Here is a 15,007-nt window from a genome sequence, read left to right as displayed (position 1 = left end):
ATAGTATTTAAAAAGCACAGTAATAAAAAAAATTAAATAAGGGCAACTGCAAAATCATAGAGAAAAAAACAGCCGTAAAACAAATGATGGGAGAGGAAAGAAAAAGGGAGCACATACACATGTCACTGAACAATGATTTTGAACATGTGAGTTTGAATTGTGGGTTTAAAGATGCCCAGAATAAGAGAATCCCTGATATTGTTGGGGAGGAATCACACCGGGTGTTTTTTTTTAAAAATTTTCTAACCTAGTGCAGGACACAAGCAAGTAAGCTGCATAATAATTCATACAAAACAGGTGAATTTTATGTCTTCAGATGTTTCTTTTTCACAATAAAAAACATGAATATGAATATTGTCTCTGTTAAAAATAATCTTTAGTCATAATTCTAAAGCACCCATAAACTTATGCCTGTATATTCAGATGGCCAAGAAGATACAAAAAATTGTATCTATTTATATAGACATAACTGGATAACCTCCGAAAAGCATATTCATCTAGGTTGCTGACAGTTTGTCACCCTTGTTCACAAGGAAAAGCAGGTTCCACATAGGATTTTAACTATTAATTTGTATATCTAGCATGGCCTTTCCTGTGATTTGCATGAAACTGGTAGGAGAGAAAGATGCCATTATGAAAACCTAGCAAACACTTTTTTGTGCTCCTTTAAGAAGTATTTTGCTAGGAAGTATGCCAACGGTAATTCTGGCAGAAAGACAAACAAAGGGTTGCAAAGCACCTGATTACCAGCATACATGGCAAACTTGATCATCCACATACGCATACAATCTGGTAGATAAATCCAGAACAGCCAGAGACACGTTCAGTTAACAGGTTGCCAGCATTGTGCTTCTGCTGCAGTAGTCATACTTCTACATTCATGATGGATAAAGCAAATGCATCTCTGTTTATCACAACAAAATTTGGCAAGGAATATACTTTTTAAAGCAGGGGTGCAGTGGCACAGTGGTGCAGTGGGTTGGACTGGGTCCTGCTCTCCCGTGGGTCTGGGGTTTGAGTCCTGCTTGGGGTGCCTTGTGATGGACTGGCATCCCATCCTGGGTGTGTCCCCTCCCTCTCCGGCCTTACGCCCTGTGTTGCCGGGTAGGCTCCGGTTCCCTGTGACCCCGTGTGAGACAAGCGGTTCAGAAGATGCCTGTCTGTCTATACTTTTTAAAAAAGATGGACGATAACTACATTAAGATAACAAATGTACCACTTAAAAATATTCAGATATATGTGAAGCAAAAGCTTTGCTACTTGAGTGTTTTCCCCATTTTGGTATATTTTAGCATAAATTTTTGCAACTGGTGAGGTGAAATGAGACTTATGGACAACTGTGATATGCCATCATACAGTAGTTTGAGTCTTGTGGAAAAGGTGTTGCATTTAACTGTGGCACAGTTCTAAAGAAAACCACGCTAACTATTTTTCTCCCGATTACATTACTGGCAGTCGGAAACCCCAGCTGCATACAGTTATGTCCTCTGTGTATGCAAAAAATGCTGCAGGTATGTGTGTTGTTTCCATTGGCTTAGCAAACAAGTGTTCTGGGTGCATGTGTGTAGTGCGTTTCTTTCTCTTTCCCTTTCTCTCTCTCTCTCTCTCTTAAAGGGTCATTGTACTCCTTTTTCTCCTTCCTTGAAACCATCACAACACGACATGCACACAGCCAAGACTCCGAGAAAAGCCAGCGCAGCTCATTAACCGAAGTGATTCTCAGCCATCCCGTTTCTATACTTTGTTGTTTACTGGCTCTTCCTCTTTCAAAGCTTCTCCCTCCACCTCCGACTCTCTGAGGATTTGGTCATTTCCATGGTGAGCATCATGGTTTGGTGTCTGTCGTGTTCCTCTTCCTGAGACTGAAACAGGAGAGGCACTGTGGGTAGAACCACAATTACCAAGCAGTGGAACCGGATATGTCCTGCTCTCACTATCTCTCATGGGTGATTGTTGGGCATACAGAAGTCCTTTCACAAAGTCCTACGAGAGTGATGCAAAATATATACCCAGCTTAACACCTGAAGTTTTACCTTTGCTTCTTTTACTTTTGGTTTGTATCAGTGCTGCCACCAAGAGGTCATCAAAGGAGCTATCAGAGAAGCTGTGTGAGCGAGAAGACTGAAACGGACAAAACCCTGACAAATCAATTGCCTCTAAGTTCAAGTTCAAGTTTATTGTCATAGATACAAGTACCATGTACAAGTATCATGAAATTCTTCCTGAATGCTTCTCCACAGACTATGGACAAAGACAGAGACAATAGAAATAATGCACAAACAAAACAATGACAATGACAGTGAGTAGTGCAAGAGAAATAGCAATAAATAATGGTAACAGTAGTAACAATAATACCAGTTGACAGCCAGAGAACTCAGAACGAGAGAATGAGAATGCTTAAAGTAGCAGTGTAATTTACCAACGTGCTTGGGTGGAGCAGTCCAACTCTAGTTACTAAAGGTTTACACCCTGGATGGCACACCAGCCCATCACAGGATAGCTGCAAACACACACACTCACCCATTCACACTTCATGGGCAATTTAGTGTCACCAATTCACCTGAAACGTCTTTGAGCTGTGGGAGGAAATCAGAGCACCTAGAAAAAACCCATGCAGACCTGGGGAGAACCTGCAAACTCCACATTTTCTCATACCACCCAGGCACTGTGAGGCAGCAGCTCCACCATGGTGCCCTCTGAGTGATGGTATTCAACATATTGTTAAATTGTTAGTCTTTTTATTTAGTATTTTACAAATTAAATTGTGTTTTGCTGTTTGACCATGAGCTGAAGACTTTTTGCATCATTGTATAATTGAGCTATACTGTAAGTAATATGGGGGGTGCAGTGGCGCAGTGGGTTGGACCGGGTCCTGCTGTCTGGTGGGTCTGGGGTTCAAGTCCCACTTGGGGTGCCTTGCGATGGACTGGTGTCCCGTCCTGGGTGTGTCCCTTCCCCCTCCAGCCTTACGCCCTGTATTGCTGGGTTAGGCTCTGGCTCCCTGCGACCCCGTGTGGAACAAGCGGTTCAGATGGTGTGCGCGTGTGTGCGTGTGTGCATGTGTGTGTAAGTAATATTGTGAGTGCCTTATGAAAGAGGGAGGGAAGGTCCTCCACACTGCAGCAGACAGACCTAACCCTAACCACCCAGGTACTGTGAGAGGACATGGGTTTGATCCCCACTCAGTTTGTGTGGAGTCTGCATGTTATCCCATATCTGAGTGGGTTCCCTGGAAGTCCTTTGGAGAAAAGTCTGCTAAATACAGTAAATGATTTGCTTCTGTTAACTTGGCAAAATATCCATTTTAGTTTGAATTTCTATCAAAACAAGAAATCACTAGGGAGAAGATATTTTCTAAAGACACTACACCACTGGCAAAATAGACAGCGGTAATTTTGTTGCATAACTGGAGAAAAGGAAGAGCTAAAAAAGGGAAAGGGGTGAGAATGCAAAAAAAGAAGGGATGCTGCCTTATTAACGTTTTGGGCGTTCCTGCGCACACTGTGTGTCTTGAATGTCTGCAAAGTCATGAAAAACTGGTTTGCTGTAGCGGTATACATGCTGTCCGTGTTTGAAATCACGGTCACATTTCAAGGCAATATAAAAATGCTTGCCACCCACTTTCAAAGTCCCAGAGGCAAAGACCAAAAGCAACATATTCTACACGACAAAAGTTAAGGGAAGACACTGTCAGTTGCCTTCTGCTTTGGGATGGTCTGGTGGCTTAGGAATATGGTGGGCCGTGGTGTGTACAGTGTGCCCGGGTTCAAGTACATTACTTGTAGTGCTGGTGTACACATGGAGGGAGGGGAACACTGAGAACAGGAAGCACCTGGAGCCCCCTGTGCACAAAGACACAGGCATACATTAGTCAGCACACGGATACACACAGATACACACTTTGTCAGCCATAGAGAATTTCAGTGCAATCCTTGGCACGGAACAACACTGCATTCAGCAGCATAGAAACACAAAACTGTCAGTAAAACATTTGCATCAGCAGAAGACTCCTTGAAAAGTTAAAACACATGACACCAAACAATGAGAGCAGATACAGCGCTCGTTCGATTTCAGAAGTGGACGGCTATGTTTATGTAACACCGGTGTGTGCGGACACATGTAGATCATTAGGGCTGTTTTGGTCAACAGTAAATCGTCTCTTTGGTCTTTGCTTTCAAACCATTGCTGGCATCTGCTGATGACTTTTAAACGCATTTGTACTGTCAGTTGCATGTGACACTCAGCTAATGATATTCTAATAATCATTCAACCGGAATGATGTTTCCTGGTGTCTCTGTATCCCCCACACAGTGCACATGGACTTCAACAGTATGTGTATCCGCTGTATTTCCTGCAGCCACTAATGCAGAGAAGTGAAACTGCTACAGTAGTTCATAGTCTGAAATGTGCAGTTATTAAGCATGCTGTGGAGCAGAGTTTATTGCAGCGAAATAAGTAGGGTCTGTTGTGGGGAAAAAATTTATTTTAAGGGCAGCAAGAGGCAAAAAAAATGCAAGAAGGCTGGGGAAAATATAAACGTTGCCCTGCAGAAATTAAGGTTCACGTATATGTCTGGGTAAGACAAATCAAGCAGAGGGCACAAGTTGCATAAAAATACAAGACATGTAGAACTTTAGATCTGTGCAGAAAAGAAGTGGGGACTAATGTGAACAGTTGGTCTTGTAGTCTGTTGGCTAAAGAGTGAAAGATTGTGATTCTGACTGTTGGTGAAAGTGAGAGGTCAGATGGAAAAGGAATGAGTTCTTGAAGTATCTTCTGACGGTTTTGTTGTCCGGAAGCATTAATATTTTTGTACGTCAAACAGAGATTTAAAGTCTGTCTCACCTGGTAATAATTAGATGAACTTTTTAATTTTGTATTTCTGTAGTGGATTGCTGGGATAGACCAAAGGGTGAACCCATCATGCTTCACAGCAACACCAGAATCAGCAAGATCAAGTTTGTAGATATAGTAAAGGCTTTTTCGTTTCCTGTTATAATCCTTATCACAAAATTCTGTATATGTTGTAATGTGGCAAGAGTGCTGTGAAGATTCAAAAATGTAAGACATTACAGCAATCAAGTCTGCTGGACACAATGGCATGCACTGTACAACCGTTTTTGTACCTTGAACAGAAAGAAATCGGTTCAGTTTTGCAATATTCTTAGGTTTCCACAAATATGTCCTAGACATAAAATTTGTACAGGTATTAAACAATAGATCCCGGTTAAAATTTTCTTAACTCCATAGTTCATTTTGTGATGGCAAAGTTTAAATCCTTTGTGTTAAATGCTATTAAAAGTTATCTACTATGTTTCCTTCAAGCAGGTAGAACAGGAAAGATTGTCTAGATGGAAGGCAAACCACTTAAGTGACTCAGAAGGACCTATACAAAAGTCCAGCCTCAGTATGAAAATTATATGATCTACTGCATCAAGGTCTAGAAGCTTCAGTATTGTAGAACTTCCTGTTTCAGAGTAAAAAAGCACATTATTAACAGCTGGTTAATGCAGTCTCAGTTCAATGGCTTGAGTGAAAAGCACACCGAAATTTCTATAGTCTACTGTCACTATGTAAAAATTCTCATAGCTGTATGGCCACTATGTTTTCTAACAAAATAAGCCGATTATAACAATAAAAATATAAATAAACTAGCATTCAAAAGTTCATCCAGAAATGTGATTTTTTTTTTTTTTTTAATGCTTTTGAGAGAATTGATTGTCTGATGAATCCTGCTCTGAGCTTCTGGGACAGGCTGTTAATGCTGGTATAAGTGTTTCCAGTGGTTCTCCCAGCTCAAGACTTAACTATTACCTTCTATTTTTTTCTATAATAATTATGTAAAATGGAGTACAGATTGGTAGCATAAAATGGTTGGAAATTTAATTTGGCATCATTGCCTGATTTAAAAGTCATGATCTCGAAATGTAGCAGATGTGATCCAGTCCCCAGATATACTAGATTTCAGTCAATCAGAAAGTCTTTTGATTTTTATTTTTAAATGCTTTTATCAATTTTATAGAAGTATATTAGGAACTTTCTTCATAATAAGGGAATCTGACTGCAATTTTTTGTTTATTTATTTAAATTACATATCCATTTCACAAGGAAGTACAGTACAGCAAAGAATGCCATATCTATGTGACAGGATATATTATTAATTGTTCTTATTACCTTGCTGTTTATCTTTTTTAAACCAATAGAAACTAAAATGAAAGCAGTCATTAAAAAGGTACTTAATACACTACAAGAAAATCATATTATCATATATTTTCTAGTGCAGGCTGGGCATTCCTATTTAATCAATAAATAAATGTTACATTAATTTTAAAAGCTGCTAATGACATCTTTTAACACTGTAAAAGAGAAAGGACAGATGTTCATGACATGAATTAATAAATAATGCTGTTGAAATGTAATATTTTTGCATTTGAAAATATTTTATGTCATCTTCACGGCTAGCAAAGCATGGATTAGTTTCATACCAGTGCTATGTATTGGTTAAACTAATTAGGTCATGAGATGTTCTTTTGTTTATCCTTAATTGATTTTGAGAAAAGCCACTTACATGAGTAAATGTAAACATAAATGTAAATAATCATTGAATAGGCAGAGGCAAAAAAGCATTGCAGATTTGTCACCAATTTTTAGGAGCAAAATTTGCTGTTGAAGTACAGAAAGGAATCTCCATAAAGTTGACAAAGAATTACAAGTTCCAAGATTTTCATGCTGCTTAGTTGAGCTTGTTGCTGCGCTCTCTGTTCTTCTCCAAAGTTGACTGGAAGATGAGTTCATCTCCTCTTCTACTCTCTGAGAAACAAACCGATTTATGTTTGACATGCTGACACCATCATTCCCACACATGCCCTACAGATACCTGAGGGTCAATATGTACAGGACACCTTAAAAGTCCCACAAGGTTACTGAGATTCCTGTACTTTCTTATGAGTTTTCCCTTCACATTCTTGTCTTTTGTGTTTCATTTGAGAAAATTATCAGATTAATACTTCTGGATATTTTTAGGGGTTTTGACTATAGCAGTGACAAGTATGACTGACATGATCATAGAATCCCAGCCTTACCCCCCAAGTTGCACATCAATATAAACAAGCAAGGAAGCCAGCTCAATGTCTTCACTGTAACCGTTTTTCAGAGGCACTGAGCGGTATCCTTATGAAAGAGAAGAAGAAGAGGGGTCTTTCTGTGAGATCTGACCATGAATCCTCTTATATCTACACACTGTATGTACGTGATGAGCATAAACATGTCTGCAGGCTCCTCACCTGAACGGATGCCCTTAAATGGGAACGTTGCTTGTGCCAGAAAGTTTGGGTCTGAAAACATGTCCTCTTCATTGACTACAAAACGCACAAAGGTCAGCTCCGGTTCACAAACCAGGAACTCGACAGGTACTGGACGACCTGCCCATACTGGGTTCAACCCGTTGTCCTCTGGAAAGTATACACACATGAAGTACTAGTTTGTTAAAACAGGGAGAGCTTTGATATCAGTGTTTGTTAAAAATTAACATTCACATAGTGTCACTGTGCCTACACTGACACTATCCATACATATGTTGTCCTCATCCTTATTATCCTGTAATTCCCCTCACCTGCAGTCCCTCCATACTTACTGCAGATTGTGGTCTGGAAATTTCTGTTCTTTATATAAAGTCCAAAAACCTCTATTTCCACAAAGAGACTTTTGATGCTGTGGTCAGATTTTGGCAGGTGTCTGGCTGCGATTGCCTGCAAGGAGAAGCAAAAGGTTGTCAAACTGTATAATTACTGGAGTCTTCAAGACAAATTCACCATGTGCAATTGTTTTCTTTACTGATTTAAGCTCTCCGCAGCAGAATGCGTTGCACCGTAACCTTTCTATGAGCACTGACATTTTCAGTTTTAATGGAAAAGTCATACTTTTTCATTAAGATGTAATAGTTCGGAACAAAGCAAAATATGTGAGATAGTGCTAGTTAAACTGAAAAGACTTGATATGAATGTTACAACAGTTCTGCACAGGAAGTAAGGAGAAGGGGCTGGTGTTACATGATGTAGGCCCTTAGAATGTGGGGAAGTCATGAAAAGGCTGATAAGAGGCATGTCTTACTCTGATAGTGACGGTGTATTGGACTTTCTTGTCCTGCTGCATCTTTGGGTTGAAGCCATCTGAGCGCATCATCTCTGGTTGCAACACATACCCAGTGCCCCCATTCAGGCTGAAGAGGGCGTTGTTCACCTGCATAAACTTGTCTTGAGGCGACACAAACCATTACCAAACTGCGCAATTCTTACAATTATTACAGAACATTCTCATGTACTTAACATTCTTCAGCATAAACAGATCAGAAATAAGACACAACCATCAAAATGTGAGCTTTAAAAAGATGTGAATATCACTGTAGCACAGTCAGAAATCAGTCTGAACTATTCCCACACAGAGGGAATAGTTCAGAGTGATTTCTGACTCGCGTCTTAGAGGAACACAAACGTTCGTTCACACAATGAATCCAGATGAGAATGACATTATGGGGGCCTCGTTTCGGACAATCCTCACCAGCGGTCTGGAAGTTCAGTGCCACCATGTGACAGCCACAAATCCACAGCGGGAGGGGGTCGTAGTTCGAGGAGTCGACACGCTGGCCCTTGGGGTAGATACGGCTCAGGGCCTTGCGGTTGTACCTAAGGAAATCACGCACTTTGCTGTCGCTCAGCGGTGCCTTGTTCTCGACAAAGGAGCGGATCTCTTTGTAGTCGTATCTTTCTGAGGAAACAAGGTGGACTGAACCAGTTAAAAATGAGTGCAAAGCAATTCAAAGCAAGAAGCAGCACTGTGTTGCACACACTGTGGTGTAAACCCAGGAAGCTGTTACATCTGATTGATTTGTTAATGTGGTTAATGTGTATATGTAATTAGAAATTGGCAATTGTGAGTAGAATTTATATTTTTATGCTCTAAGGAATTAGATATAATGTTCAGGTGCAGATGCTGTGCTGAAAAATATTCAACTTTGTCTGAAGTATATTAAGAGTGCACAGAGTGTGTTCTGCCCGCAGATCTGTTTAGTTCATGTGATTAATTGCTTTGTTGAGCGGAACCTTTATTTCCGTAAGTTATACGCAATTTGTGCACATGCGCTATTTCCATGATGCGCTACTGTCGCGATAGGCATAGTGGAAGCGTCTTGAGTTCTGTGTGCTTTCCTACGCCCGTGGAAGCAATAACTTTTCACTCGCATTTTCACATTTGGAGACAATAAAGGAGCAAGACGCTCATAATCCTGGCTCGTGAGAATCGAGTTTGGCTTGCTGTTAAACTGCGTTAACGTACTGGGTGTGCACAACACGCAGGGAGAACAGTACAGTGAAAAGTTATACCAGCGGTGGGTGCAAGGAAAAAATACAAGAACGCAAGCATGCAGCGTCCATCTTCACCCAACTCTTCAGTCCATGCAGCATCAAGAGCGAGCTCTAAGCACTCATCTTCTTCCAAGTCATCTATCATGGAGGCTGCTGCCAAGGCTAGAGCCTCAGCTGAAGCAGCTCTTACCAAGGTGGCTTATGCTAAAAGACAGCTAGAAATAAAAAAGCAGAGAGCTAGGCTAGATCTAGAATTAGAAGCATTGGAGATTGAAAAGGAAGCGGAAGCTGCGCGAGTAAACGCTGAAATCTTAGAAGCAGCCGCAGCTATGGGAAATGATGACATGCAAAGTGTGAGGAGCGCTGTCTCGCCACAAGTGATTCAGCAGCGCACGGAAGAATATGTGCGGCGCCGGTCACAGGTCAGTACTCAGACTCCTGCTTTATCGCATCACGATGAAATCCGGCACGCTGCGAACAATGATACTCAGCAAACAACATCTGTAGCTGCAGAGGAGAAGCCTCCGCTCAATCTCTTCAGACCCTCAGCAGATCAGCACGCATGTGCAACTGAACGCATACTTACTTCACGACCATCGGATTACCCACGCAGAGAACATGGTCAGCATCCTTCTCATGCTAACACTTCAACCATGTTAGACTTTGCCAAGTTCCTAGCACGCAGAGAATTAGTGACCACTGGTCTCTCCAAATTCGATGACACGCCAGAGAACTTCAGAGCATGGCAGTCCTCATTCCTCAACGCGACACAGGGCTTGGGGCTCACATATAGTGAAGAGTTGGACCTTCTCGTGAAATGGCTGGGTAAAGAGTCATCTGAGCATGTGAGAAGGATCCGTGCCGTTTATGTTACTGACCCCAGAGCTGCCCTCCATCTGTCCTGGGAAAGACTTCGGGAATGCTATGCTACACCAGAAATAGTGGAAAATGCCCTATTTAAAAGATTGGATAGCTTCCCCCGTCTGTCGGCTAAGGACAACACAAAACTGAGAGAGCTCAGCGATCTTCTCATGGAGCTGCTCGCAGCTAAAAATGATGGCTATCTTCCTGGCCTGGCCTACCTCGATACTCCTCGTGGGATAAAGCCCATAGTGGAAAAGTTGCCTCCAGCCCTGCAAGACAAATGGCTCTTCACCGGCTCACTATACAAGGAACAGCACAGAGTAACTTTTCCTCCTTTTTCATTTTTTGTTGACTTTGTCTATGACCAGGCTAAGGCCAGAAATGACCCAAGTTTCATCTTGTCTGGCAGCGGTCAGTCTTATAACAAAGGTGAGAGAACTCAATCAAAGCACAGCGGATTCAAGACTGCCATATCTGTGCAAAAGACAGACGTGTCTGCCACAGTTGATGCAGACTCCACAAGCACTACAGAGGCTGAGAGAGGAGACAATGATCTAGCCCGATACTGCCCTGTGCACAAGAAAACTCATCCTTTGGAAAAATGTAGGCTATTCAGAATGAAAACATTGCAGGAACGAAAAAGCATCCTAAAGGAACACAAACGCTGTTTTAAGTGCTGCTCTCCAAGGCACCAGGCCAAGGATTGTCAAGCGACTTTGAAATGCGGCGAGTGTGAGAGCGAAAGACACTGCTCTGCAATGCACCCTCTCACCTCCCAACCTCCTGCTCCACTGACCACTCTAGAACCAGACGCAGAAGCACGAGGCAGTCCTCCACTTGAGGTGACATCACGATGCACCAAGGTCTGCGGAAAGGGCAGCCTCATGCGGTCCTGCTCAAAGGTGTGCCTGGTGCGTGTCTTCCCCCGGGGTCAACCAAAGCACTCCATCAAAATGTATGTCATCATTGACGATCAGAGTAACCGCTCACTGGCCCGCTCTGAATTTTTCCACCTGTTCCGGGTTGAGAGCAACCTGTCACCATACCTGATGAAGACATGCGCAGGCACCACGGAGATGACTGGAAGAAAGGCGGTAGGCTTTCAAATTGAAGCAGTGAATGGAGGTGTGTGCATGGACCTTCCACCACTCATTGAGTGCAATGAGATAATGACCAATAGATCTGAGATTCCAACTCCAGAGGTCGCTCTCGCGCACGCTCACCTAAGGCACATTGCTCCCCACATTCCCAAGCTAGATCCTGACGCGCAGATGATGATCCTGCTAGGGAGAGACATGATACGTGTGCACAAGGTGCGAGAGCAACTCAATGGACCACATAATGCACCCTTTGCTCAGCGTCTAGACTTAGGCTGGGTAATTGTAGGTGACGTGTGTATTGACAATGCTCATAAACCAACTCTGAGTGTCTTCAGAACCCACATCCTACAGAACGGACGCCCGTCTCTCCTCACTCCTTGCCATAACAGCATCAGGGTAAAGGAAAAACCGTGCTACGGCGGGGAGCGCAGGTATGGTCTCTCTACATCCACGTCAAAACCTATGCAACCTGAAGACAAGCTCGGGCTTAGGGTCTTTCAGCGTACAGACAATGACAACAAATGTGCCATGTCCTTCGAGGATGAGATCTTTCTAAAGATTATGGAGAAAGAAGTCCATCAGGATGAAAAGAACAATTGGGTAGCTCCCTTACCGTTTAAGTCACCTCGTCCCCCACTCCCGAACAACAGAGAGCAAGCACTGTCCCGCCTTAGGTCTTTAAGACGCACTCTGAGCAAAAACGCGGCGATGAAGCAACAGTTTTCCTCCTTCATGGAAAAGCTCTTCGAGAACAAACATGCAGAGAAGGCACCGCCCATCCATGAGAAGCAAGAATGTTGGTACCTGCCCATTTTCGGGGTGTACCATCCGCAGAAGCCAGGGCAGATACGAGTCGTGTTTGACTCAAGCGCCCAACAACACGGTGTCTCCCTCAACTCAGTGCTGCTTACAGGCCCCGATCTGAACAATACTCTCCTGGGTGTGCTGTTACGGTTTAGGAAGGATCTCATCGCAGTCACTGCTGATATCCAACAGATGTTTTATGGATTCCTGGTAAAGCACGACCACAGAGACTACCTGAGATTCCTGTGGCATAAAGACAATGACCTATCCAAAGAGATAGAAGAATATCGCATGCGAGTGCATGTCTTTGGCAATAGCCCATCCCCGGCGGTTGCTATCTACGGTCTGCGGCGAGCTGCTCAGAAAGGAGAACCAAAGTATGGAGCTGACACAAGGCACTTTGTTGAAAGACACTTCTATGTGGACGATGGGCTCATATCCCTTCCTACAGAGTCTACAGCTATAGACCTACTGAAGCGTACTTGTGCATCACTTGCAGAGTCTAACCTGAAGCTGCACAAAATCGCATCAAACAGCGTCACTGTGATGAAAGCCTTCAAACCAGAAGAACTGGCCTCAGGCATCCAAGACCTGGGTCTAGATGATGAGACTCTGCCGGCCCAAAGGAGCCTAGGCCTATGCTGGGACATCAGCACAGATATGTTCACCTTTAAAGTAGCTGTCACTGACAAGCCTTACACCCGTCGTGGGGTGCTATCAGTCGTCAACAGCATCTTTGACCCCTTGGGTCTGGCAGCACCAGTGACGATCAGAGGCAGATTGCTGTTGCGGGAGCTGTCCAGTGGAGTTCAGGATTGGGATGCTCCTCTGCCAGATGAAAAGATGAGCAAATGGGAAGTGTGGAAATCGTCACTCGAGGAGCTAAGCAGCCTCCACGTGCCTCGCTGCTATATACCCAAGTCACTCTCAAGACCTATGTACACGGAACTGTGTCTTTTTTCCGATGCCTCAAACTGGGCCATAGGGGCAGTAGCTTATCTAAGAGCTGTCACTGAAGATGGCCGTTGTGAAGTTGGATTTGTCCTGGGAAAGGCGAAACTATCACCGCAGCCGGAGCCCACAATCCCACGCCTTGAGCTTTGTGGGGCCGTCCTGGCGGTTGAGATAGCGGAGCTGATCTTAGACGAACTGGACCACAAGCCGGACGCTGTACAATTCTACTGCGACAGCAGGGTGGTCCTCGGATACATCTGTAATGACTCAAAGCGATTCTTTGTCTACGTACACAATCGCGTGAATCGCATACGCCAGTCAACGTCCCCTGAGCAGTGGCATTACGTCCCTTCAGAAGAGAACCCAGCCGACTTAGCCACCAGATCTGTGGCTGCATCACAGCTCATGAACACAATGTGGTTCAAGGGACCTGACTTCCTCTATAAGCCTCCAAAGCCAGAGAAGCACGAGCACTTTGAACTGATAGACCCTGAAATGGACGTGGACGTCAGACCACAAGTAACGGCTCTCGCTACCCACATTGAAGCTAAGCGACTTGGCTCTGAAAGATTCCAGCATTTTTCCACATGGAACTCCTTGTTGAGAGCTGTTTCCCTCTTGATACATCAGGCACGTTCCCACAAGTCAGGCTCCACCGACACATCGCAGCACATGTGTAAAGGATGGCATCAATGTAGCAGGCCTCGCACTCCGGGAGAACTCGAGGCAGCCAGGAGGCTCATACTAGAGTCTGTTCAAAGAGACACATATCCGAACGAATATGCTGCTCTTCAAGCAAACACAGAAGTCCCTAATTCAAGTCCAATCCTGACCCTTGACCCCTACATCAGTGATGGCCTCCTGAGGGTCGGAGGGCGTCTCAGACATGCTTCCCTTGAATCAGAGGTAAAAAACCCAATCATCCTCTCAAAGAATAGCCATGTTACCAAGCTGCTTGTGAAACACCATCACATGGAAGTGAAACACCAGGGGCGTCAGTTCACAGAAGGGGCCATCAGAGCGGCTGGACTGTGGATTGTTGCTGGCAAGAGGCTGGTGAGTTCTATCCTTCATCGCTGTGTAATATGCCGAAAGCTCAGGGGGAAGGTAGAAGTGCAAAAGATGGCTGACCTCCCTCCGGAGCGGCTCAACACATCTCCACCCTTCACGTACGTGGGGCTGGACATATTTGGACCATGGTCGGTGGTCACTCGACGCACTCGTGGAGGTGCAGCGCAAAGCAAAAGGTGGGCCATTCTGTTCACATGTATGAGTACCAGGGGAGTACACATCGAAGTTATAGAGTCTATGGATGCCACCAGCTGTATCAATGCATTGCGGAGATTCTTTGCAGTTAGAGGCCCCGCAAAGCAGCTTAGGTCAGACAGGGGGACTAACTTCGTCGCTGCCAGCGCGGAACTGGGCATGGGGTGTCTTGATGAGAGGCAGACCAGCATCCTGAAGTATCTCCACAGCAACGGCTGCACATGGAAGTTCAATCCCCCGCACGCCTCCCACATGGGGGGAGTGTGGGAGCGTATGATTGGAGTGACACGCAGAATATTAGACTCTATGCTTTTACAAAACAAACGCACTCACCTGACACATGAGGTTCTGTGTACCCTGATGGCAGAGACCTCAGCAATAATCAACGCAAGGCCGCTGGTCCCCATCTCATCGGATCCCTCCTCACCAGTTCTGCTATCCCCTGCCATGCTCCTAACTCAAAAGCCAGGCCTACATGCTCCACCAGGAATCTTCACTGGGAAAGATCTCCTGAAAGGCCAGTGGAGGCAAGTGCAAGCGCTTGCGAACGAATTCTGGGGCCGTTGGAGAAACGAATACCTAAGTACGCTCCATTCAAGACGCAAGTGGCACAGAACGCATCGGAACCTGCAACCTGGGGACATTGTGTTGTTACACCAA

At 44.3% G+C, this 15,007-nt stretch overlaps 1 protein-coding gene across 1 annotated transcript in view; it reads right to left on the bottom strand.

Annotated features, from left to right (window-relative positions):
• Window positions 1-1,766: 1,766 nt before the first annotated feature.
• The window catches only part of LOC108926548 (1-phosphatidylinositol 4,5-bisphosphate phosphodiesterase gamma-2-like), a 29,591-nt gene continuing 16,350 nt past the window's right edge, over window positions 1,767-15,007 (bottom strand). The window contains exons 28-35 of the mRNA XM_029253538.1: window positions 8,557-8,763; window positions 8,110-8,252; window positions 7,634-7,748; window positions 7,284-7,451; window positions 7,083-7,170; window positions 6,711-6,808; window positions 3,780-3,842; window positions 1,767-1,879 (exon numbers count right to left, since the gene is read on the bottom strand). Coding sequence (XP_029109371.1) covers window positions 1,767-1,879; window positions 3,780-3,842; window positions 6,711-6,808; window positions 7,083-7,170; window positions 7,284-7,451; window positions 7,634-7,748; window positions 8,110-8,252; window positions 8,557-8,763 — 995 coding nt within the window. The remainder of the gene's footprint in view (window positions 1,880-3,779; window positions 3,843-6,710; window positions 6,809-7,082; window positions 7,171-7,283; window positions 7,452-7,633; window positions 7,749-8,109; window positions 8,253-8,556; window positions 8,764-15,007) is intronic.

Source organism: Scleropages formosus, chromosome 7, assembly GCF_900964775.1.
Source record: "Scleropages formosus chromosome 7, fSclFor1.1, whole genome shotgun sequence".
Lineage (NCBI taxonomy): Eukaryota > Metazoa > Chordata > Actinopteri > Osteoglossiformes > Osteoglossidae > Scleropages > Scleropages formosus.
This window is presented reverse-complemented; position numbering and strand designations above follow the sequence as displayed.